Source organism: Ammospiza nelsoni, chromosome 14 (assembly GCF_027579445.1).
Source record: "Ammospiza nelsoni isolate bAmmNel1 chromosome 14, bAmmNel1.pri, whole genome shotgun sequence".
In the NCBI taxonomy this organism is placed as follows: domain Eukaryota; kingdom Metazoa; phylum Chordata; class Aves; order Passeriformes; family Passerellidae; genus Ammospiza; species Ammospiza nelsoni.
Genome location: NC_080646.1, coordinates 19,153,530 through 19,180,328, shown reverse-complemented (window position 1 = coordinate 19,180,328; position 26,799 = coordinate 19,153,530). Strand labels below are relative to the sequence as shown.

At 41.0% G+C, this 26,799-nt stretch overlaps 1 protein-coding gene across 2 annotated transcripts in view; it reads left to right on the top strand.

Annotated features, from left to right (window-relative positions):
* The window catches only part of TLN2 (talin 2), a 147,078-nt gene that overhangs the window by 49,147 nt on the left and 71,132 nt on the right, over nucleotides 1–26,799 (top strand). For both annotated transcript variants that reach the window (XM_059481927.1, XM_059481928.1), the window contains exons 3-11: nucleotides 4,939–5,109; nucleotides 9,040–9,137; nucleotides 13,462–13,591; nucleotides 14,858–15,010; nucleotides 16,480–16,622; nucleotides 18,025–18,152; nucleotides 23,111–23,174; nucleotides 25,307–25,411; nucleotides 26,166–26,321. In XM_059481927.1, coding sequence (XP_059337910.1) covers nucleotides 4,939–5,109; nucleotides 9,040–9,137; nucleotides 13,462–13,591; nucleotides 14,858–15,010; nucleotides 16,480–16,622; nucleotides 18,025–18,152; nucleotides 23,111–23,174; nucleotides 25,307–25,411; nucleotides 26,166–26,321 — 1,148 coding nt within the window. The remainder of the gene's footprint in view (nucleotides 1–4,938; nucleotides 5,110–9,039; nucleotides 9,138–13,461; nucleotides 13,592–14,857; nucleotides 15,011–16,479; nucleotides 16,623–18,024; nucleotides 18,153–23,110; nucleotides 23,175–25,306; nucleotides 25,412–26,165; nucleotides 26,322–26,799) is intronic.

Sequence of the window (26,799 nt, the reverse complement as noted above, 5' to 3'; positions counted from 1 at the left end):
AAATATCTCCAGGGAGAGAGACCTTTACTGAATCATGGCAGAGCTGTGCTTTAACCACAGCACTGGCAGTGACAATTCTCTTTAACTGGGTGGGTGTGGTGAGTGTCTGGCAGTGTCTTGGTGGCTGTTCCACCTTTGCTTGGTTGTGAAATGCAGCTGGGTTTGGGCTGAGAGTTACCTCAGCTCACTTGGCAGGGATGGGAAATGCACGTGCCCTCATGGCACTGAGCTGACATTTTGCATTCTCTGTTTGCTTAGCATTGCACTTCAGAGTATCCAGATAAAATCATGGCCTCATCAGCACAGACAGCATAGATATGAGGGTAGCAATGGTACAAATTAATCCAGGTGAGTGGGTAAATGATCAGGGAGGTCAGTGTGCACTATCTGGTCTCCCCTCTAAATCCCCCTTCTCCCTGCATCTTTATTTTGCTGTTTTACTTTATTTTATTTTATGCTTTTGGCTTGATGGTAGTTAATTCCTGTTGAAATTATGTGATGCAAACTTCTCTCCTTGTCAGTATTGGGAGAAGCAGCAATTTTCCCTGTGCTACATGTGTTTTGAGAGGCCTTGTAAAATGCTTGTTGAGACAACTTTGCTGCCCCTTGCCTTGTCTGTCTCTGTGCAGAGCAGCAGTGCCACATTCTCAGAGCTGGACTCTCGGGTACAATTCAGTTTCTTGGGAAACCTTTTCTGGAATTTCTGTAATTTTGTTTTTTTCATGTTAGTTATCTCAGCAAGGCATTGTGGAATGGAGACCTGTGTTGTACGTTACCTGAGCCTTACATTCAGAGTATTCATTTGATTTGTGAAATTTTCACTGTGTAGAGTTGGATCCTACACTGATTTAGTACTCTGTTAATGACAAAAAATCATGGAAGCTCTCTAATTAGGGCAAGTCTGAACCTCATCATATGTGTGTCATCCATCTCAATGCTTTTAATATTTTAACATAGATATATTCACAAACAGCAGACAAAACTCATTTTTGCATACTGTTACAGAAGGCTTTTTAAGGGGCTGGTTGGGAAAGCTGTTTGTGGGTGAAGCAGAAATGGAACAAGGAGGTTTGAGAGTAAATCCATGCAAAAACTGTTCATTTACTGTGGTAGCACAGACAGTGTGTACAAATTACTGCTTAGTTAGAAAATACCCTTCCAGAAATTACTGCTGGAGCTGATGGAGGAAGAGGTGCAGTAGGATAGGAATAAATTCATTTGTTACTCAGCTTTGGCAGTCCTTCTAGATGTTGGTTAGTTCTGTTTTGCTCCCCTTGAATGACACCAGGAGTAAAAGCAATTTTAAATTAATTTCCAGTGGAAAATGAAGGGTGGGGGTGTTTTGGCATCAACTTTCTTCCTGTTAATTTGGGAACATTTCTCAAACAAATATGTTGGAGCTTTTGTTCAAAATATTAGTTTGTGACTTGCAGTAGGCAAGTTACAGATTTATTTCATAAAATACAACAGACTTAATATCTTTTTATATCTAATAGTGGACTTAATATATTTTTATATATAATAATAGACATAATATATTTTATATATAATAATAGACTTAATATATTTATATATATATAGAAGTGTTTCATCAAATAACTTTTTTTTGGTAATTAAAGTTCAGATTGTTTCACTGAAAACACCTGCTTTACGAGATGAAGAGATGTTTAGTTTTGTAAATATTGGTCCTTAGATTTTAAGAATTTTCAGATTTTTCTCTTAATTTTTTTAATGAAGAGAAATTATTAAAGAAAAATATTTTGACTGCTCACGGAGTATGTATGTGCTTCTAAGGCCACACCTTTGTAGTTTGTGTAACAGCATCCCAGCTGTAGTGAGGATGCAGGCAGGCAGGGAGCTCAGGGGAGGATGCAGGAGCTCAGGGGAGACTGCAGCAGGCTGTGCAGATGGATGGAGGTGTCTGCTGCAGCTTTGTCCTGCCAAGGACAGGGAGCAGAGCTGGGGCAGGGTTTGCCTCCTCCTGCCATGGGTGTTGTGGCTGGTGCTGTGCAATCACCCCTTAACCCAGAGGCACACGTTCCTCCCCCTGAAGTTACTTTTAACAACCTTATTGCTGCCTCATTCTTGTTTTACTTTTCAGTCCTTGCTAACATCTTGGGATGATATCTCATTGCTTTATATCTTATTATCTTGGATAATGTGTGTTTGAAATCCTTGTGCTTGTTTGCTTTGTTGGTGAGGTATCTCTGAGAGCACACCAAGGCTGCTCATCTTCATTCAAGCACTGCTTAGAATTCTGTTTTGTTCAGATTTTCCAGAATGTGAGCCCTGTGATGGTTCAGCTCAAGGCTTTGACATGCACACTCTGATATGTATCTGCAGGCTCTGGCTTCTCTGAGTTATGCTCTGTGGCTTTTTTAAGAGCTCAAAGCTGCTGCTATTCCTCCGAAAGCTGTCAGATTCATAATTTATTATTCCAGTCTCCCACCTTACAAGCACAGATTAGTCACAGTGTGATTTAGAAATTTCCTACTTTATTACTCACAGTACGAAGCAAGCTGTTCCGTTTAAAATTTTCTTAATTTTCAGAATCCTTTCAAGTTTTGGTCAGCCATTCCACAGACAGAGTGATTCTGGGGGCACAGAGAGTCCATTGCTTGCACAGAGAAATATTTAAATGATATGAATCAATCTATAGAAGATAAAGGGAATGTGGAAGATATTTCCCCCATGTTTTTCTCTGTGATCTCAGCCCTTTTTCTTGACCAAGTTCTTAGATCTTTTGAGAAAGAACAGCTGTCCTGTTCTGGCTGTTACCCAGGAGATGGAAACTGCCTATCCCATTTATTACTGAAAGCCAAATGGAGAGATTTAGAGCCTGAGGATAATCTGGAGGAGGCAAATAAAAACCTTTCTCTTGAGTTTGAGAACATTCTGTTGGAGGAAGCTGATCAGTCATGAGCTCTGTTTCAGATGAAGCATCCTTTGGTGTCTCTGAGAACAAGAACCCTGAGCTGAAGGAAACCAGACCACTGATATATTTAGGTCCTTCCTTCTTTGAGTTGAATTTGACCCTGGAAAAAAAAATAGGAGTGGTGGTGAGAGGAGACAGTAACAGGTTCCCAACTCGTATAAGTGCATTAAAGATATGAGGGATAAATTTGTATATATTATATAGGGAAGGGAAAAAACATTCTTCTGCAGCATGGAGAGCCTAAGTTGAAAACTTGTATGAGAGAGAAGCATCCAAAATGTAGAAATAGCAAAAAAAAAAAAAACAAAAGTGGAGCAGTTTAGCTGTGGATGCTGTGGACTCCCATTTTATGGAGCTTTGTTAGAATGGATTAAATGAGCATCTGGCAGGGACAGCATGGGCATGCATCATTTTACAATGCAAGGCACTATGCTAGGCTGCCTTGTGATGTTCTTTCTGACATGCATGTTTATGGTTTATGGGGTGCACCATCACAAAGTAAAAATACTAAAAAGCTGAAAACCTAAACAATGTCCTTTAAAAAGAACATTTTCTAAGACACAGGACCCCTGCTTGTTTTTGAAGTAGAGCATTGTGTCACACTAACAGAGTACATCTTGCTGTTAGGAAGCTGTGGCCCTGTTGCCTTCACTGAAAGCTGCTGAGATGAATCCCATGGCTGGGGTGTCACTCTCAGTGACTTCTGGCACTTGAGAAAGGACAGGAGTGAAGCTCCCTTCACATCAGGAGAAGAAGAGGTTGCCAAGAGCTGGATCTGAAGAAGGGCTGTGAGCAGGTTGAAGGATAAAAATCAGAGTGTGAGGAGACAAAGGAGAACCTCGTGGTGGGTGTTTGCTGCAGGGGAGCCACTGACACAGTGCTGGTCCTGCTGGGGCACTCCAGCCACCCCTGCAGCTGCTGGAGAAGCTGCACTGGGAGCCTGGGCAGTGCAGAGAGGAACTTGTACAGCAGGGGATGAACATCCCTTCAGGGTGATGCTGTCCTGTGACCAGCAGGGCTCAGCAGGGATGCTGAGTTTGGAGGCAGGCTGGACTGGCAGCTCTGAGGGATGTGGTTCACATGAAGAGTCAAGTCAGGCCCCTGAACTTGAGGAAAACAAGCTCCTAGCTCTTCAAGTTAGTCACTAGGATCCCCTAGGAAAGTCCTGTTTAAAAATAGGACACGCACATCAGTTTATGCAGAAATTATTTGGGCATTCTAGCGCATTCTGTATTTATGGAGAATGGATTTAAGTTCTGAAGAGTTCTTGGAGATGGTTGTGGAAAGTCTAGTGATGGAAGAGTGGTTTGGACTGTTAAAACAGCAAGGGAAGACACTGGAGACAAAACCCAGACTATCTACAAAATGAAACAATACAAAAAGCATCTGTAGCTTCCTGTTTCTGTAAAAAAATGCTGTCAGATTTGGTGTAGTTTTTAAATATAGCTGAAATGAAAAATAACTCATTCTCGAAGCTTTCTGTAGCTGTGCAACAGGCTAAAAACATCTAGCAGGTCTATGTGGAGACTTGAGAAAAACCATAACACTATATTGCACATTTCAGAATCTTCAGGGAGGATTAGTTATGTGCTAAGAAAATCCTACTTTTGATGAAGTAGTTATTTTAAGCTGTTGGTTACAAGCTGGTCTAGATGATCTAATAAAAATGTGTGGAGAGAAAAAGATATATAAGAAAAAATAAATAGGTTGCCAATATACCCAGTAAGTGTGTTGGCTTTTTATGCACCATTTTAACATTTCTCAAAGAATGTATGAACATTTAGTATGTGTACACAAGTTTTTGAAAAATGAATTTCCATTACACCAAGAAAAATACGTGTTTTGGCCAGTTTCTACCTTAAAGATCCTAATGAGACTTCATATAGAAGTGCAATTGAATAAATGCAATTTTACCGAACTAGTTTCATTCGTTTAATGAAAAGCTGATTACATTAAAGCATTAAATGAAAAACTAAGCAACAACACCGCTCCTTCTTTTTCAGGCACTCCAGTAGGGGCTTGCAAGAGGCTTGGCACCATGGTGGCTCTGTCGCTGAAGATCTGCGTGCGGCAGTGCAATGTGGTGAAGACGATGCAGTTCGAGCCGTCCACGGCCGTGTACGACGCGTGCCGCGCGATCCGGGAGCGCGTGCCCGAGGCGCAGACAGGCCAGGGTGAGCTCCTCTCTCCTCCCTCCTCGCTCCAGTTCCGCTGAACTGGAAATGGACACCGACCCCGAGGGGCTTTGGACATTTGTCCTGTTTCTCCATTGATTTCTTATGCTGGAGAGTGTTGAATTTGCAGGCAGCCCTGACGTGAGGAAAGATGGGAAGCTTGACTCCGCGTTTCAGAAGGCTGATTTACTATTTTATGATATATATTATATTAAAAGAAAATGATATATTAAAAGAGTACTAAAAGAAGAGAGGAAATGATTTCATCAAAAGGCTAGCAAGGAGTAGAAAAGAATGGAATGATAATAAAATCCTATGACTGACCAGACAGTCTGAGCCAGCTGACTGTGATTGGCCATTAATTAGAAACAACCACATGAGACCAATCAAAGATGCACCTGTTGCATTCCACAGCAGCAGATAATCAATGTTTGCATTTCATTCCTGAGGCCTCTTGGCTTCTCAGGAGAAAAAGATCGTAGCAAAAGGATTTTTCATCAAATATGTCCGTGACAGGAGATTTTGGTTTGGTTTTTTTGTTGTTGTTTTTTGGGGGGTTTTTTGGTGTTTTTTTTTTTTTTGTTGTTTTTTGTTTGTTTTTTTGTTTGTTTTGGGGGGTTTTTTGGGTTTTTTTTGTTGTTTTTTTTTTGTTGTTGTTGTTTTTTTTGTTTTTATTTAAGTTGTAGGGTTCTGGAGTGAAAGGAAACAAGTGCAAACAGATTTTAAGGGACCAAAAGTTGTTGTCAAAACCCAAAACATTCCTCTGACTGCCCTAGAAGACTCAAAACCCTAGCAAAGAGCTCAAGGACCTTAGCACAAAGTCAAAGACACCTGCACCTTTAATTTTAACCCATAGAAACAATTACCAACTTTATGTGAAGATTTACAAGCCACAATAGTTTAAGTAAAATGATAGCTAACTTGTCACAAAGTGAAAAAGTAAAATTTTAAAGTTTTTAAAATAGAAGTTCAAAAAGCAAAATAAAAAAATTTAAACATATCCTTTCTTCTTCTTGTCCTCCATCTTCTGCTGTAATAGTGACACTTCTAAATTAAAGACAAACTGTCTAACATAAATAAGTATTAAAAAGTTATTCTAAATAAAGTACACATAGTTTCTAGTATAAAAAACTAACACCACCCCTAAAGCAGTCAGTGTGCCTCAACCCAATCTGCTAAACAAACCTCAACAAGTCAAAACCAGAATGTATTAAATAAAAATGTAAACAACTTTAAAAACCAAAGCTTAAAAATCTTGACTTCTTCTTCAGTCACAAAACTAAAAAAAAAACCAACTCTTTAATACCTCAAAAGCCATTTCAGCAACACAAACCCAAGATTGGCATCCCTGGGTGGGCACAACCCTTTGAACTCTTTGGTAGGGTTTTGAGTCTTCTAGGGCAGTCAGAGGAATGTTTTGGGCCTTGACAGTTATTTTTCTTCCTTTTGTCCTGACAGAGGTTTTCCTACAATGGATGTTTTTAGATTTCTTAAATAAATATCTGGTTTGCCTTAAAGGTGAGAAATTGCTCTCCTGCTTGAAGAGCATTTTTTGTTTGGTATTGCCTACTTAAAGCAATGTTTCTGGCAATGTGTTCTAAGAAAATCTGTGCAGAGTTATTTTATGCCTCAGCAAAGGAAGCAGTGACACGAATTTCAAAAGAATGGCTTGGTACCTCCAAAATGTGCAAAGAGAAATGTTCGAAACTGGTTAATAACTAAAATCACCCTGCTGTGCATACCATAGCTACCACAGTGCTACATGTTAATCAAATGTAACTCTCTGTACCTATTGATCAAATTAGGTAAATATAGACTGGTAAACACCATGGACAAAAGATCTGGTTTTGACACAACCAAAGTTGTCCAAAAATTCAGATACTTCAAAGCCCTTTGGTGCTGCATTGTATATAATGCCACCAGAATGTAATTCTTAAAGCAGGTTGTTTATTGAGGTTTAAGCTCTCAAATTCTACAGCCATTTCAAAAATCTTCTTAGGAAAACTTACTAGTAATGGACTTTATTACTGTTACTGAGAATTGCTTCTTTGCAGGAGCCCTTTGGAAGTCTAGTCCCAGAGCTTCAGTTTTCAGATAAAAGTTGTGCATTTTTACCATGCTGGCCTCTCAATGCAGTGATTGTAGACAGCTGTTGAATTTGGAGAAGTTGAGTGATAAATATCCCTGAACATCATGAACCTCAAAGAAAAGCCAAGGAATTCTCAGATTTTATAGTAGGGCTTTTCCTTTGCTTATGATTGCAGTGCACTTGGAGTCTTCACTAGAAGATTGAGTGATGAACAGAAATGTTTCCAACACATCCTTTCCCTTTCTTGGTGGCTGTTAAAGTGTGTGTTTGCCTGTTAGTTCAGGAGACAGCTGTACAGTTGACAAACTGGATGTGCATAATTAAAAATGTCCTTATGGCTGTCAGCTGTGCACATTTCACTCTCCCACAGCCTGGTCCCAGCACAAAGCTGGCCATGATTTCCATGTGCACTTGCACAGCTCCTGCTGTTTCATTTCCAGGTGCAGGCAGCACAGAGCTCTCTGTGCTTCCTTGGTGCTGCTGTGCTCTGGGCACTTTGTCTGCTTCTAAAGGTCACAACCTATTTATAGGCAGAGATTCTCAAATCTTACAGAAGTGGTTATGTATTGAATCTGTATCATAAATATCCCTGTATGGGCAGATCACTTGACCTTTCAGGGGAGTTTTTAATTAAGGCCAGCAGGGAAAGTTTTTCATCTCACTTAGTTGTTTATGGAAGGATTCTTCCTTTTAAATTGGGTCTCTGTAAGTCAGTTGCACTTCTATCAGTTATGTTTAAGGTCTTCTCTATAATTGCATAAATAATCATGTGTTCAAGGTAAATGCTGTTAAATGTAAATTATTGCTATGCATGGTATTTAAGAATGAAATATTATCAAAAATTTGTAGGTATTTTTACATGGCTTTCTGTCCAAAGCGTCCTGACACGTGGCTGACAGTAACAAGGTGGGGCCCAGAGCTGCTGTAGGTGGCTCTGCACTGTTGGCCATGAGAAAGGGAATTAGCTTAACCTGCAGAGCTGCCAACAGAGCAGGCTCAGCTGCTGAATGGTTGGTTGTTTGTGAAGTGGATTCTGCATTGGTTCTTCATGCATATGGATAGGCCTTAAATTAACAGTCATGATGCCTCAGTTGATATATCTGGAGTTTAGGCCTTAAATTAACAGTCATGATGCCTCAGTTGATATTTCTGGAGTTTAGGCCTTAAATTAACAGTCATGATGCCTCATTTTGTGTATCTGGAGTTCAGTCTTTTAAACCTAAGCCTGGGTTTGGTTTTGTGTGTCAATGAAAATTTTATCATTTACTTCTGAAAGAATCAATTGACATTCAAAAGATAGAAGTTTTTGCTGTGTTTGCCATGGATATAATTCTAGAAGTCTTGTATATTTTTAAACAGCTAAACCTGAATCATCTACCCAAAAGATTCCCAAGTTTATTATAAACTCATTTTGTGGAGGGTTGAAAGCAAACTGTGTTTTGAAAATAGAGCTGCTGCCTGAAATAGTACACTGTGGTTAAGGCCAAACTTGCTTGTATTTTTGGTTAGTCAATTCCAAAGCAGGACCTGTGAGCATTTAAAACAGGTTGTCTCAAAAAAAGTAGTTATAAATATAATACACAGAAGATGTGACATGTGAGGATGTGATGACAAAGTGAGGCTTTTTTCCAAGCCTTCTGTAAAGCCTAATGTACCCTGCTATCTGCTGCTAAACTGAATTTTTCATGAAGCACAGAAAAATATTCGATCCAAGTTTACTAAGAATGGAGGGTGAGTGTAATGTAGGCTTAACCCTGAATCTGATTAGCCCTGAATTAAACCATGTTGGCTTCCTTAGGTTTGATATTTTTCAATGTGTCTCTGTCTGTTCTGTCCCACAGCCTCTGACTATGGATTGTTCTTGTCAGATGATGACCCCCGGAAAGGGATCTGGCTGGAGGCTGGCAGGACCCTGGATTACTACATGCTGAGGAATGGGGTATGGTGCAGTTACTACATGCTGAGGAATGGGGTATGGTGCAGTTACTACATGCTGAGGAATGGGGTATGGTGCAGTTACTACATGCTGAGGAATGGGTATGGTGCAGTTACTACATGCTGAGGAATGGGTATGGTGCAGTTACTACATGCTGAGGAATGGGTATGGTGCAGTTACTACATGCTCAGAAATGGGTATGGTGCAGTTACTACATGCTGAGGAATGGGTATGGTGCAGTTACTACATGCTGAGGAATGGGTATGGTGCAGTTACTACATGCTGAGGAATGGGTATGGTGCAGTTACTACATGCTCAGAAATGGGTATGGTGCAGTTACTACATGCTGAGGAATGGGTATGGTGCAGTTACTACATGCTGAGGAATGGGTATGGTGCAGTTACTACATGCTGAGGAATGGGGTATGGTGCAGTTACTACATGCTGAGGAATGGGGTATGGTGCAGTTACTACATGGTGAGGAATGGGGTATGGTGCAGTTACTACATGCTGAGGAATGGGGTATGGTGCAGTTACTACATGCTGAGGAATGGGGTATGGTGCAGTTACTACTACATGCTGAGGAATGGGTATGGTGCAGTTACTACATGCTGGGAAATGGGTATGGTGCAGTTACTACATGCTGAGGAATGGGTATGGTGCAGTTACTACATGCTGAGGAATGGGGTATGGTGCAGTTACTACATGCTGAGGAATGGGTATGGTGGAGTTACTACATGCTGAGGAATGGGGTATGGTGCAGTTACTACATGCTGAGGAATGGGGTATGGTGCAGTTACTACATGCTGAGGAATGGGGTATGGTGCAGTTACTACATGCTGAGGAATGGGTATGGTGCAGTTACTACATGCTCAGAAATGGGTATGGTGGAGTTACTACATGCTGAGGAATGGGTATGGTGCAGTTACTACATGCTGAGGAATGGGGTATGGTGCAGTTACTACATGCTCAGAAATGGGTGTGGTGGAGTTACTACATGCTGAGGAATGGGGTATGGTGCAGTTACTACATGCTGAGGAATGGGGTATGGTGCAGTTACTACATGCTGAGGAATGGGTATGGTGCAGTTACTACATGCTGAGGAATGGGTATGGTGCAGTTACTACATGCTGAGGAATGGATATGGTGCAGTTACTACATGCTGAGGAATGGGGTATGGTGCAGTTACTACATGCTGAGGAATGGGGTATGGTGCAGTTACTACATGCTGAGGAATGGGGTATGGTGCAGTTACTACATGCTGAGGAATGGGTATGGTGCAGTTACTACATGCTGAGGAATGGGTATGGTGCAGTTACTACATGCTGAGGAATGGGGTATGGTGCAGTTACTACATGCTGAGGAATGGGTATGGTGCAGTTACTACATGCTCAGAAATGGGTATGGTGCAGTTACTACATGCTGAGGAATGGGGTATGGTGCAGTTACTACATGCTGAGGAATGGGTATGGTGCAGTTACTACATGATGAGGAATGGGTATGGTGCAGTTACTACATGCTGAGGAATGGGGTATGGTGCAGTTACTACATGCTGAGGAATGGGGTATGGTGCAGTTACTACATGCTGAGGAATGGATATGGTGCAGTTACTACATGCTGAGGAATGGGGTATGGTGCAGTTACTACTACATGCTGAGGAATGGGGTATGGTGCAGTTACTACATGCTGGGAAATGGGTATGGTGCAGTTACTACATGCTGAGGAATGGGTATGGTGCAGTTACTACATGCTGAGGAATGGGTATGGTGCAGTTACTACATGCTGAGGAATGGGTATGGTGCAGTTACTACATGCTGAGGAATGGGGTATGGTGCAGTTACTACAGGCTGAGGAATGGGGTATGGTGCAGTTACTACATGATGAGGAATGGGTATGGTGCAGTTACTACATGCTGAGGAATGGGTATGGTGCAGTTACTACATGATGAGGAATGGGTATGGTGCAGTTACTACATGCTGAGGAATGGGGTATGGTGGAGTTACTACATGCTGAGGAATGGGGTATGGTGCAGTTACTACATGCTGAGGAATGGGTATGGTGCAGTTACTACATGCTCAGAAATGGGTATGGTGGAGTTACTACATGCTGAGGAATGGGTATGGTGCAGTTACTACATGCTGAGGAATGGGTATGGTGCAGTTACTACATGATGAGGAATGGGTATGGTGCAGTTACTACATGCTGAGGAATGGGGTATGGTGGAGTTACTACATGATGAGGAATGGGTATGGTGCAGTTACTACATGCTGGGAAATGGGTATGGTGGAGTTACTACATGCTGAGGAATGGGTATGGTGCAGTTACTACATGCTGAGGAATGGGTATGGTGCAGTTACTACATGCTCAGAAATGGGTATGGTGCAGTTACTACATGCTGAGGAATGGGTATGGTGCAGTTACTACATGCTGAGGAATGGGTATGGTGCAGTTACTACATGATGAGGAATGGGTATGGTGCAGTTACTACATGCTGAGGAATGGGGTATGGTGCAGTTACTACATGCTGAGGAATGGGGTATGGTGCAGTTACTACATGCTGAGGAATGGATATGGTGCAGTTACTACATGCTGAGGAATGGGGTATGGTGCAGTTACTACTACATGCTGAGGAATGGGGTATGGTGCAGTTACTACATGCTGGGAAATGGGTATGGTGCAGTTACTACATGCTGAGGAATGGGTATGGTGCAGTTACTACATGCTGAGGAATGGGTATGGTGCAGTTACTACATGCTGAGGAATGGGTATGGTGCAGTTACTACATGCTGAGGAATGGGGTATGGTGCAGTTACTACAGGCTGAGGAATGGGGTATGGTGCAGTTACTACATGATGAGGAATGGGTATGGTGCAGTTACTACATGCTGAGGAATGGGTATGGTGCAGTTACTACATGATGAGGAATGGGTATGGTGCAGTTACTACATGCTGAGGAATGGGGTATGGTGGAGTTACTACATGCTGAGGAATGGGGTATGGTGCAGTTACTACATGCTGAGGAATGGGTATGGTGCAGTTACTACATGCTCAGAAATGGGTATGGTGGAGTTACTACATGCTGAGGAATGGGTATGGTGCAGTTACTACATGCTGAGGAATGGGTATGGTGCAGTTACTACATGATGAGGAATGGGTATGGTGCAGTTACTACATGCTGAGGAATGGGGTATGGTGGAGTTACTACATGATGAGGAATGGGTATGGTGCAGTTACTACATGCTGGGAAATGGGTATGGTGGAGTTACTACATGCTGAGGAATGGGTATGGTGCAGTTACTACATGCTGAGGAATGGGTATGGTGCAGTTACTACATGCTCAGAAATGGGTATGGTGCAGTTACTACATGCTGAGGAATGGGTATGGTGCAGTTACTACATGCTGAGGAATGGGTATGGTGCAGTTACTACATGCTGAGGAATGGGTATGGTGCAGTTACTACATGCTGAGGAATGGGGTATGGTGCAGTTACTACATGCTGAGGAATGGGTATGGTGCAGTTACTACATGCTGAGGAATGGGGTATGGTGCAGTTACTACATGCTGAGGAATGGGGTATGGTGCAGTTAATACACACTCAGAATGGGGTATGGTGCAGTTACTACATGCTGAGGAATGGGTATGGTGCAGTTACTACATGCTCAGAAATGGGTATGGTGCAGTTACTACATGCTGAGGAATGGGGTATGGTGCAGTTAATACACACTCAGAATGGGGTATGGTGCAAGGCTCTTGCTTCTATATTTTTAGAAATCTTGTTTCCTAAACAGCGAGAAGAATGTTCAGCATTTGGAGGGCTGGGAGGGTCTGAGTCTGTTCCTGAACTTGGCCTGGTCCTTTTCCTTGCTGTGCCTCAGAGCTCAGTTTGTTCCTGCCCTCAGGTTGTGACTGTGAGCTGCTGTGGGCAGCAGTGTCTTCAGAGAATGATTAACAGGCAGTTGAAAGTAACTTTGGTTATATCCTCTATATTTGATGTGACCTTGTGTTAGAGGTGGTTTCTTGTGTCCTGGAGGTGGTGAGGTCCCACTGGCTCCTGTTCTGGCCAGCTTGCTGCAACCACAGCACTGCAGTCCTTCTGAAATGCTGGAGTACATTGCACAGCACAAGAGCAATCCTTGAGAAATGACATTGCCAGATCTAAAAGCAGTCACTGCTCCAGTTTATTAAATGAGTACCTTTGCCTATAGTGTCACAAAGGAAAAATCCAGCTTGGAGGGTGGGGAGGGAATCCTGTTTTAGGCATCTAAGGTAGTGCTTTGGCTTGTGGTGGCTTCCAGAAGCATTTAGAAACAGTTGTGTTTACTTCCTAGGATATATTGGAGTACAAAAAGAAACAGAGACCTCAGAAAATCCGGATGCTGGATGGTTCAGTGAAAACAGTCATGGTGGATGACTCTAAAACAGTGGGTGAATTGCTGGTTACCATTTGCAGCAGGATAGGTAAGGTTTCAGGACCCACATGCTTAAGAATCTTTTCTTCTGTCATATTTAAATTTTGATTGTTAGGATGTTATGTGGCTAGAAATCAGCATACATGTGAAAAAATTTACATTTGTTTGAAGTTACTACTTACCAAACACTTTCTTGAAACCTGTTGTCCAGGTTTTATCAAAGTCTGTAGAGAGTCAGCTGTATCCTTAGACTTCAGGATTTAGCAGTTGAAGGCACAAAGTTATCCAACAGTACAGGTACCAATTTTTTGTTGTACATTACATTTATTCTTGCTATGAGATAAGGGTTTAGAACTGAATTTATACTCAGTGTTAATTGGATAAAAGAGGAACATTGCTGACCTTGAAACGTGCCCAAGCTTAGGACTTTGTGTTGTTATGATTGAGTTGATCACAGAATTGTATCATTTATAAAAATACACACAGAAGCCATCCAGAGCAGCTGGTCAAAAATGTGTGATATTGCTTATAGTCTGTCTCAATACGTAGCTAAGTAGGTATTTTTTAAAACAAATTTGTATTTAATACATGTACTATAAGTATGCATCCAACATGGATTGATTTAAGTCTTAAAACTGCTTAAAATCTCATTTAGAGTTCAAGCAGCCTTAATTTGATTTATATTACTTTACTTGGAAAGGGAATCATGTATTTCAGCTTTGAGGTTTTGTATGTTGGATTCTCCTGTGCTATAACTAATTTACCTCAAAAACTAGTTTGATTTGTTTTCATGAATGTGGTCATGTAGGTGAGCATTTAATTTGCTGTCTGGTATATCATAAACATGCTTTCCTAAACAGTACAGAAAAATCAAACAGAACAAAGAAATTGGAACAACTTAGCATATATGCTAAATGTTTTGAACTGATTTTTGATTCAGTTTCATATAAAATTCACAGGAAGAGTTGAGTCATAACACTTTAAACAAAAAAAATCATGAATTTCACATGGTTTCTGTTCCTCAGTTGGCTCTGCCACATTTCTTTTACATCACAGGCAAGCTGAAATTGCTGAGTCCTCAGGAAGCAATTGTAGGCATCCATGAATGGAAATTTGCTATAGCCTGTCCCCATTTTTGAATTTACAATTATTTTACATTCCATCATGTTTTTAAACTGGCAGCTTCCCTTGGGTAGGCAGCAGAAAAAAATACCTTATACTTAATACCTTTCTGAAAGTGGCAGATGCAGCATATGACAAAGAACTCATATATTGGAAAGATGAGGTCAGATATTGGATTTATTTATAATTCCAGGAATAACAAATTATGAGGAATATTCATTAATCCAGGAGAGCATCGAAGAGAAGAAAGAGGAGAGTACAGGAACACTTAAGAAAGACAGGACCCTGCTACGAGATGAAAGAAAAATGGAAAAACTCAAGGCAAAGCTTCATACAGATGATGATTGTGAGTATTGTGTTCCAGGGTAATTGTTGGATTAATATCTTTCCACATCATGTTGCAAAGAAGCCATGCAGTGGCCATTCAGTGTGTTTCAGTTGGTTCCTGGCTGTGTTTTGCATCCCTTTTTTATGTAGTGCTGTCTGCAATTGAGTACTTTTAAAATTAAGTGAATGAGTAAGTTTGAGGGTTAGCAGGTGCTTTGAGGTGCATTTTGGTATGTGTTTGGTAAGGCTATTCCAGCTTCAGTGGGAAGGGTTGTTTTTCTCCCTTCATTGAAGTTGGATATTTAATAATTGATGCCTACTGAAAGCACTTAAAAGGTAGCTTTGTGTTTGAAAGTATAAGTTTTAACTGTAAGTGAAATTTGCCAAAGAATTAAGAGAGTATGTGATTTGGTTTGTGTGCTAAGTCATGATAACTGTGTTTTCTGTTTTACTATAAGACACTAAGGTTAACTCTAAGTGGCAGGAAGATGTTTTAAAATTGTGTTCGGGGATAAGAAAGGTAAACAAATCATATGTTTTAGAGGTAAAATGTGGTAAACTTATTTTGTTGTGAAGCTTTAAAGATACAAATTTACCAGTAAAACATGACTGTAGTTGTTTCTTCAATATTAACAATGTTTATGCTGTAGTATATCCTTGTTTCTCAGCAGTGCTGTTGTACAGTTCTCATTTGTAGCAAACCTTCAGCACTCATGCCTAGCCCCAGAAATGAAAGTAACATTTCTTGTGGAGTTTTCCCCCACAGTGGAAATGCCCATTATCCCATGAATTTCACAAGGGCTGTGTGGGTTTTACAATGTGCATGGCTCTTGTTGAACTGGCTGGATCCCAGTTCCCCCCAGTGGAAATGCCCATTATCCCATGGGTTTGACAAAGGCTGTGACACTGCAGCAGTGTGGATTTTTCAGTGTCCCTGGCTGTGTCTCTGTTGCAGTGAACTGGCTGGATCCCAGTTCCCCCCAGTGGAAATGCCCATTATCCCATGAATTTCACAAGGGCTGTGTGGGTTTTACAATGTTCATGGCTCTTGTTGAACTGGCTGGATCTCAGTTCCCCCACAATGGAAATGCCCATTATCCCATGGGTTTGACAAAGGCTGTGACACTGCAGCAGTGTGGATTTTTCAGTGTCCCTGGCTGTGTCTCTGTTGAACTGGCTGGATCCCAGTTCCCCCAGTGGAAATGCCCATTATCCCATGGGTTTGACAAAGGCTGTGACACTGCAGCAGTGTGGATTTTACAGTGTTCATGGCTGTGCCTCTGTTGAACTGGCTGGATCCCAGTTCCCCCACAATGGAAATGCCCATTATCCCATGGGTTTGACAAAGGCTGTGACACTGCAGCAGTGTGGATTTTTCAGTGTCCCTGGCTGTGTCTCTGTAGAACTGGCTGGATCCCAGTTCCCCCCAGTGGAAATGCCCATTATCCCATGGGTTTCACCGTGTCCCTGGCTGTGTCTCTGTTGCAGTGAACTGGCTGGATCACAGCCGCACCTTCCGCGAGCAAGGCGTGGATGAGAATGAAACGCTGCTCTTGAGGCGAAAGTTCTTCTATTCAGACCAGAATGTAGATTCCAGAGATCCTGTTCAGCTTAATTTGCTCTATGTTCAGGTACAGTACTTTCTACCTTGTCTGAGGAAACCCACATGGAGGTTAATTAGAAAAAATACACTGCTGAAATACTCCATCTTCTAGAATTCCAGTTCTGGATGTGCTTTAGTTTTGCTCTTTTGTCTAGCCCTCCAAAAACACATGATAGTACAGATGCTTTGCTGATTTTTTTTTTAATCCAATGCTTTGAACCCAGTAACGGACACTGAGCCAAAAATCCACTGGCTTTCACATCCTGCGTCCTTAAAACTGGTACATGTCTTTAGTCCCAAGTTGCTCTTTTTAATTCTTCTCCCTGTGGATGGTGCTCTCTGTGTCATGTTGAACAGCTTTCTGTTTCTCATGTCTTTTTCTCTTCTGCCTGATCAGTGAGACTCCTTTCTAATCTTCTGCCCAGCAGCACACAAGGCAGGCAGGCTTTCCATCAGAAGGGACCATGTCATGTAACACAGTAGGATTCCATCCAGACAGGTTTCCTGAACTCTCAGAGGAACTGTGCATGCCTTAGCAAAGGCAGGAGCTTTATGCAGAAGATAGTATTTAACTGAAGGTGCCATTGCAGTTGCCTGCAATTCAATCTAAAAAAAAAAGTAGGCTTTAAATTCGTTGTTAAAGTTTTTGGGTGTTTTTTCAAAGAAAAAAAAAAAAAGTTTGATGGAATGTGCTGTTGTTATACTTGATGTTGCTATAAATTACATTTTTAAAATCTGAGGCAGAAGGTAAGGCTGTTCTATTGCTTGTAGAACAGCAGTACCTCTTTGAAGTACTTTAGAAGACCATCACACCGAGCTGTTCTCCTGCCACTGAAATACTTAATCCAGGCTGGTGTGACAGTGTGTGTTGATAATGCTTTGTCATTGCTTTGTCTTTGGGTAGGTGAGCTTCTACTGCCAGAGCTATAAAATCTGTCATCTGCAATGACCACCAAATTTACACAGAGGGAATAAAACTGCTGTGGGCCTGTCCTATTGCCATATCTGTAACAGTAATTTTGTTTTTACCTTTATAATTACGGAGATCTCTCTCCCTCCTAGATGGGGCAGTGGGGTGAAAGCTTTTCAGTGTGTGTATTTGCACACACATGCATCTGTAAATGTGTGTGTACATACACAGAAGTGTCTGTGCAGGTTGTGTTTTATTTACACATATACACAGGAAATGATTGTCAAACTCTCTTTTTGATCAAAGCTGATACAATCATAAATTCAGTAAGTCTCCATAGATACTCACCATGAAATAATCTAGCCCCTTGTTTTATTAGTCACATTCACATCCAGAATGGAATAACAAAGACATTCAGATGGAAAAGGGTGTGTTGCTGGCTGTATTGGAGCTTTCAAGGAATTGGAGATGGGTTTAGCAGTTTGGGTGTCTTTGACACATCTTTGTTTGTCCCCTCCAGGCTCGTGATGACATTCTGAATGGCTCCCATCCTGTCTCCTTTGAGAAGGCTTGTGAATTCGGAGGCTTTCAAGCACAGATCCAGTTTGGACCTCATGTAGAACACAAACATAAACCTGGATTTTTAGAGTAAACACTTCTAACTTCTAACTTTGGGTGACCTCAAGTGTAACTAATGTTGAGTTGTCACAGATTAAGCACATTTTATTACTCCAAGCAGAGGTAATCAGATTCAGTGTATTTTCAATAGCAATCTCCAAGTGAAAGGAGCTTTATTGCACAAATCAGCAGCCTCAGCTGATGAGGGCACCTTTGGCAATGGCTTATCAGACAGCACTAATAAGGACACTGGCTCCTCCCAGAGTGCCAGTTTAATACACTCTTAGTACCAGGAAAGTACAAGAGTGGGAAGAAGTTTTGTCATTTGAATAAAGTGAATACTCATGTGTGTAGAAATTAAATTTTCAAACTTTCTAGTGGCATTAATCACTTGGTCAGATTCAGCCTCTCATGGTGTTGGATGAATGGAATTCCAGAACTGTGCTCTTTGTTTCAGACATGGACAGAAGTCCTGCTCACAAGTGGCTCATCCTTTCGTCTTTATTGTGACAATTTACTGCTATCAGGAGGGCAAGTTAAGTTTGACTGACATTTAGATGTCCCATTTTTCTGCTGATTTGGATATTCTGATTGGCTTACCTGCAGTAGGATTAACCAAGGGCTGAAGTTTGAGGAAGGCAATGTAGGAAGGTACAAGAGAGCTATTTACTGCCCAGTCCACCAAGCCTACATGAGGCTCATAAATCCCTTAGCTGGAGGCACACAGCAATGGGTGTGTGTTTGGTTTCTGTCCTGTTCCACTGGCAGAGTGCTCAGTGCTGCCTCAGGCTCCCTTTGTGAGCCTCTTTGGGGTTTATGGTGTCTCAGGGAAGCACTCTGAGCTGGTGTCTTGCTGTGGAATGGGCAGTGCTGCAGCTCTGGTTGTCTGAAACACTTCACTTCTGAAGCCTGTTCCTGGAGCAGCAGTTCAGTTATGCAAATAAACATCCTTCAGTTCCAGTTAATAATCAGCTTTTCCTTTTACTGTCTGTCTGCTCCTGACTGGCCCATGAATCTTTCCTATTAGAAATGCTGATGTCTAAGAATTACAGGGCCCCAGGGTAAGAGCTTCAGTGTACATTGGGGTTTTATTTCCTAGAACTGTGACCAGCTACACAACAATCTTACTCTGGGATTTGTCCATTGTCTGCTTCTTCTTCCCTTCCCTCTCCACTCACTGAGGAGTATTCCTGCAGCAAACCATTGGGGTATTATGTCATGATAAGCTCATGTTGTGCCACGGCAATGATTTCAAGAGTTAGGTGTTCCCTGAAATAGTTGCTTTTAATTTTTAAAGCAGTAATTTCCCACAAGCTTCACCAGTGGCTTTTGCAAACTGCTGAACAGCATTCAGTTGCTTAAATTTTTTAGGATTTTCTAATGCACTGCTTGGATTTTTCAGTGAAAGTTTCTTTCTCTTTTCTTTTTTCTAAGCTCCCATACAGTGAGTGTGTTTTGTGGTGTACTGAAGCTGCTTTGTGTGCATGTACTGCTTGTACTTTGCATGCAGTGCTGGACAGTTTGGAGCCCATCATGAAACAGTCATCACTCATATAATGTGCATTATGGTTTTTTTTAATCCTAATAGAGATGAAAGGTATTAATAACTGAACAATCTGTTAGAAAAGTGTTACTCCAGTGGAAACCATTTTGAACCAGAATTCAAAAATTCAGAACCTTCTTATATTCAGTAGGGCATTTTTCTCTGCTCTTGTTTTATTTTCATTTAGGGCTTTGATTGTATTTGAACCAAACTTGGCAGGTAACCAAGTGTAATTGCTCTGTGTCCTGGTGTTTTATCAGTTTCATAAAATTAAGCATTTATTTGGAGGTAATTCAGTTTTTTCCTCTGTAGATGAATCTGCTCCAGAACTGTAAGTCCCTGGTCATTGTCTCCTAATTTGAAGTGTACATGTTTATGATTTAGTGATGATATCTTTATTTTACACAGCCATCATGGCAGCCTTGTTGTGAAACCTCCTGCTTTTGTTTTGTGAGTCTAAGTGAGCCAAGTGATCCTGGCTCACTGTGAGCAATACAGAGAAAAGTGTAGTTAAATCCTCATTATTTTTTTCTGAAGATTATTTAATGCATAAACACTGATGTTTTTCAAGTAAGAAAGTGGTTTTCTTTTATATAAACTGTATGCTGTAGGTCAGTATGTGAAATACATTTGGGAGGTATCCAGTCACTCACTGCTGAAACCTCAAGATGCTACAGATTCCCTTAAGGAGAATCTGTCAGCTTGTACAAAAAATAGAACAGAGCAGCAGTAGTATTTAATGATATTGTTTGGAAACAGCTTAGTTTAGTTGCCTGTCTACATTATGTTTGTGTAGAGACACCTTTTGTATCTTTTTTTGTCGTTGCTAAAATATTCTTGGCACAGATGGAGATTTTTTCCTGCCTCTTGCTAAGATGTTGGTATTGGTTCTTGGAATTCCCTGGAAGCTCGTGCCAAAGTAAATTGTGAAAGCATTAAACTGTCAATTTAAAAGCAGTCCTGCTCTGTGGAACAGATCTAGTTTTGCATGGCACCTGCAGAGGCTGCCTTGGGGCTGAATTTGCTGAGAGAATATTTAATAAAGAGCTCCCACTGCTCCTGTGCAGGTAGGAAAGGAGCACTCAAACTGCACAGCTCCATTCTGTGCAAGCACACTGAAAAACAAATACACTGCAGATGATGAGTGAGCTTGGTGCTGAGCTCAGTTCTTCAATCTAACCTGGTTTGCTGAATGAAGCTGGATTTTTCAGGAACACATTTGTGCTCATGAGAAACAATCCAAGTGTTGGCACTCATGTAACTTTTTAAGGAACTAGAAGATGAAATTCAATGTAAACCAAGTGAAATCAACCCTGCTTGCTATTAGCTGTTTTTTTTTTTTTAACTGAGTTCAATGTACACATTCTAATATGTGTCATTTAAGGGATTAAAGAATGCTAAATGATATTTCCATTGTTTTTGCCAGCTCTGTTAAAAAGTTGCAACATAAAGTGAAACTGTGTCTGTAAAGAAGATATCTGGATTATAGGTAGAATTAAAATAATTTAAGTCTGTTCACAACTGGCATTTCACCCTTTCAGATGAGGGGATCACTTGCCTCTTGATTTAAAAGTAGTGGAAGGTGATAGAAGGAGAAAACTTCCAATCCAATTGCCACCCATTACGATTGCTGTTAGTGGACAAAGCACAAAGTTGTTTTCTTAACCCTTGCTGCTTATGAAGCTCCAAGTAATGCTTGCTTAGCAATGTTTTTTAAAGTGTTATATTAATTAAAAATTAAGTAGGCGAGCTTAAAAAGGTAATGGTTCTGATAGTTTATCTGTCTGCAGGTAGCTGAGAAAATTAGCTAATAAAAGATGATTATTTCAAGTGTGTTGATAGCTTTAAATTATTTGTTTATATGAATTGATTTCCAGAATGAAACTTCGTTTAATTCAGGTTTGAGTTTGTTATTTTGTTAATTTGCCTTGGAATTGAATTTAACTAAACTGGTTTGAACCTGTGAAATTCTGTATAAAACCACCAATTATTTCATAATAGATACACCAGATTTTTAAGATAATAAGCTGTATTCAGTCCTTAACTACAGTTTTAATTTGGCTTCTCAGCCTTCCCTACCCCATGATGTGTCTTTGTAAATAAGTCTCCAAGAAGAGATTTCTTTATCAGATAAGTGAGATGTAGCTATGAGAACATCAGAAGATTATCAAGGACAGTTGTTCTTACTTTGTTTTATAATATGGAGAAGACAAAAATGTGTGATCTCAGTACTGAGTAATATTTTTGAAGCACAAAATCCTAATTAAGTATGTTGATCTATTTTTTGATTGTCTGCAATGGCAGTGTTTTGTGTTTGAAAACACAAACAAAAACCCCAAACAGTAATATAAATAAAACCACCTTCAAGATATAAAAACAAAGCAACTCCCACAGACCAGCTGAGCAATATTTTGCCAGTCTTGTTTAAAACAATCCATCCTTCTCAAAATGTCTAACTTTGTATCATAGTACGTGGTCTAGCCTTCAGTGTTAAGTGTTGCTTGTTCACTGAATAAATCAGAACAAGGAGGACATTCTCCAGTCATCCTTTTTCTATGATTCTTAATAGTCCAAAGTAGGGGGAATCCTTAGAGACTAATTATTTTAACTGTGCAGGTTTCTTCAGATGGAAAATGACCTGCTGAATATATGACATGGTTTCATCAGAGTAGAATATTGCAGATGGGAAGGGACAGTCCAGATCAGTTATTTGTTAAAGGATGATGCTGATATGCCCTCAGGTTAGGGTGAAATCTGGCTGAGATCAAGGGTTATTTTATTGTACAGCAAGGAGGGGCAGATGAGGTGTTGAAGGATTCCTTCTGACTGAACTCTGTCAGGGAGCTGAACTTGTTTAATTTAATCCATGTTCTGAGAGCCTTGGAAACTGAGTGCTGCGGAAATTAAAACTGCTTCTTTTTTTACTTTGAGACAACACAGTGGTGTTAAGTGTCCACTTAAATGAGTGTCTGGTTTTTCAGTACAGTATTAGTGCTCTAACACTTCTTGGATGACACAGAGAAAGAACTTGTTCCCACCCATCAGTAAATCCAAGTGCTGCTGCAGAGTGACAGCAGTGTCTGAACCCAGAGCTGGCCCAAGCCTCCACGTCCCCTTGTCCCAGGTCACACTGAGTGTGGTTACACTTAGATATGAAACCTCTGAGCTGCTGAGACACATCCTGGAATTTAAAACTGGAAAGTGTCCCAGCTATTCTTTATTTTTGATGAATTTTCAAAACATGAAAAGGTATTACATGGGGCAGCAACTCAGGTGGTAAGACAACCACTTGCTCTTGCTCTATTTAGTTTTGTTTTGTTGTGCAAGTATTTAACACCCACATCAGGAAGCCTGGGGGACCTAGTGCCAGTGAAGATGTATGGACAGCATCCCTCCTCAAGGAGGAACCATTAACTTTGGAATTTCTTTTTTGTTTTTCCCCTAGCCTGAAAGAATTCCTGCCTAAAGAATATACCAAACAAAGAGGGGCTGAAAAGAGAATATTTCAGGTAATTGTGAGGCTAAAACAATTGCTATGGTTTCACTATCTGTATAAGAAAAATCTGAGATTCTCAGGTGTATACTTTGCATGTGTACAAAGAACTCTACAAAGAACTTTGAACTATATAGCTCTCAGAAAATGAAGTATCAAGTATTTGACAGCTTTTATTTTATTTCTTCAGCAGGTTTATTGTCCTGATCATTTTTTGTTTACTGATGATTATCCAATGTGTTTTGTTACGTGGAGAGAGTGAAAATTAAGTATTTTAAAGATCTTTTTGTCAGTTGCATGGAAATATAAAGATGCATATTTGTATTAAAATAGACACATGTTTAGGAAAGCCAGTTTTAATTTCATGCTTCATTCAAACATGAGCCTTAATTCTGCTTGTTAATGCTTGAATTCAGTGATGTGTGTGGGAATCACCCCATTGTAAAAGACTGGAGCAGTTAAGCACCAATGGTAAAATGTGCTGGTATTGTTAGGAGTGGTCTGAGGGCCTGAGTGCTATGGATGGACCAGGTAACTGCCCACAGAAATACAAGTGTGGCAATACAGTGGAAGCTGGAAAATTCTGAGGTCAGCAGGTGAGATGAAGTCTCATGGCTTCTGGAAGGACACACCAGAGATCTGAGATCCCAGCTACAGAGACCAGTTCAAGGGCAGGAGCAGGTCACATCCTTTCTTTTGTCTGCTGCACTCCCAGCTGAACAATCCTCTGACTTAGTGAGTCTGTTCTACCTTGAGTTTTCAGCACTTCCTTGGAGATGAGTGTGTCTGACACTTTGCTGTGCACCTTTATGTGGTGCAGTGACGTTGCAGTTTGAGCAAAACCAGATTCATTCACTTCTGAGTATCACAGCCATGCTTTTCAGAGCATGGGATTTTTGCCCATGTCAGATATGACCTAGGAGTAATTTCACTCGTTGTGTGCATGGACCAGAGGCTCAGCAGTGAGGGCACTGATCTGGGCAAAGAATCAACAAGGTAGCATATGTGAGCTGTCTTTTTGAAAAAAACTCAGCTGTTTCCCAAGCCATGGAGTTCTGGAGCTTGGCAGGTGCTACATTTGTGCTCCTTGTTCTTTGGGGATCCTGGTTGTGTTCTCTGCTGAACTGACAGATTGGAGCAGCCTGTGTCCTTGGGATGCAGGAGGTTTTGGGAGTTGCATTTCCCCCTCCCAGTGCTCTCCCAGGCTGCTGAGGTGGGAACAAGTGGAATCAGAAGGCATTTCCCATGTTCCTGCTGCTCCCCCTGCTGCCATCGGTCAGCCCCAAAGAGGTGGCAACCTGCAGCTGAGAAGCACGTGAGGGGAAGATGGGGTGGGATGGGGAATCCCACAGACAGGATTTAAATAGGGAGACATTGGGATGAGGTTTTCAGCACAGTGGTCTGCATAGGAGAGCAGATCCTATTTAAATTTAACAAATTTAAATACATAAAATGGGTACCTGTCATTACTTACACATAATCATCAATCTACTAATGACCACATTGTTTAAGTAATAAATGGAGACTGAGTTACAAGGCACACTTAGTTCAGTATTTCAGGCCACACTATTCAGAGAAATAATTTTTTGTTCCTCAGCTGTAGAGATATTTTCCTGTGATGGAAAAAAAAATTGAATAATGCTCCAACTGGCAAAAAAGGCCCATTGGAAGTGCCTACAAGGCGTGAAAAATGGTCTCAAGTACAAGGTGTGAGGCTGTCATGAGTCAGAAGTTTTGGGCACAAAGCAGAAATAAAGAATCTGTTTCTAGGAGGAAAAAAAGGGTGTGGGTACACTTAAATGACATTTAAAAGCTGAGTGAAGAGGCATTAATTGTATGAAACCTAATGATGTCAAACAGCAGGAATACCTAGAATTTTAAACTGTGTCAGAAGGGGTTTAATGTGCATGGTCTGAGGCACAGATTGGTTGATGGTCAAAGAGGAGAGTTCTGTTTGCCCAGGTTAGTTATTTTCTCTCATGTGAGGCATTATGTGATAGTTGTGCTAACATTTCTACCCAGAATTTTTTTCAGATATTCTAATTGTGATGATTATGAACTAAGCATCCTGAAACAGATAAAAGCTGTGTCCTTTTCTTGTTTGTAGAAAGCTTTGGTCTGGCTAATTGATACAGAACTCTGTTACAGGAGCACAAGAACTGTGGTGAGATGACAGAAATAGAGGCCAAAGTGAAGTACGTGAAGCTGGCGCGTTCCCTGCGCACCTACGGCGTCTCCTTCTTCCTTGTGAAGGTAACACAGCTCCTGCTGGGACCACCCTGTGCCCTTGGTTGTGGGTTATCTCAGCTCCCTCTCTCAGCCAGGGTTTGCTACCTCAGCCACTGAGATATTTCAGTTTCCAGGAGGAGTGAGAACAGGGGCTGTGTGGGATTCATATTCTCTGAGCAGACAGAGACAATTCTCTCTCTCAGGTTTTTGCCTGGAGAAGCAGAGAAGAGACTGATCAAAACAGTTCTTATCTCATTTGCTGCTCCTGTGTTTGTGCACAAGTGGAATGCATTATGGGAGATTGTTTACCTGAAGGGGTTTGGTAATTGGATTCTGGTGGGAGTGTTTTGTTTTCTTGACCAATCTCTGCAAGCTGTGTCCTGATGGTTGGTCAGGAGACAGTCAAAAGATTTTGTTCAGTTGAGTTCTTGTTTCAGTTTAGATGTAGTGTGAAGTAGTATAGAATAATATAGTATAATAAAGTATTTAATGAGCCTTGTGATATCATGGAGTACTGCTCATCATTCTTCCCGCCCATCAGGAGAAATGTCACCAATAGGGTTGTCTTTTGAACTGAGTAGTAAAGCTGCACTAAAGACCAGAGCTTCTTAATAATGCATTGCTTGAAAATCATTGTCTGTAAACAAACTCAGCCTGCAGTTTTAAATCGTCACTGCATGCCAGTTGCTTCCCTTTGCAGAATATTCTCTCTTGCTTCTCCTTTGTCCTGTGGGAAGCTTCATTTGTAAGGAAAACAATCTTCCACACCTTGTTACAGGAAAAAATGAAAGGCAAGAACAAGCTGGTTCCTCGTTTGCTGGGGGTCACCAAGGACTCGGTGATGCGTGTGGATGAGAAGACCAAGGAGGTGTTGCAGGAGTGGCCCCTGACAACTGTGAAACGCTGGGCTGCCTCCCCTAAGAGCTTCACTCTGGTAATCTGGCTGTGTGTGTTCAGAGGACAAGGGATCTGTGTGGCAGGGAGGCTCAGAACAGTTTCTGTACTGTGACTTGCTCCATCTCTAGTTCTCTAGCCTGACAGAGGCACTGAGTCCCCAAGCAGTAAACTGGCACATGCTGTAGTCCAGGTTCAGTCTGGAGTTTGGTGCTTCTGGACAGGCCAGTTCCTCTGAAGTACTGTTTAAATCTTTCAACAAACCACTGCTTAAATCTCATTTGTGCCTAACTGAAGAACCAATTAAGAAAACTATTATTCACACTTGTGTACATAGTTATGATGCTTGTCATTCAAAATGCACTCTGTGACTTGCAAGATGTGAACATAAACAAAGTCAGCTGGCTCATTCATGTGTTTGATAATTATGAGTTTTGAGAAGCTTCATGAATGTGATATTTTGCTAATTATTTGGTCAATAGGAGACCACTGCAACATACATTTTGTATATGAAAAGG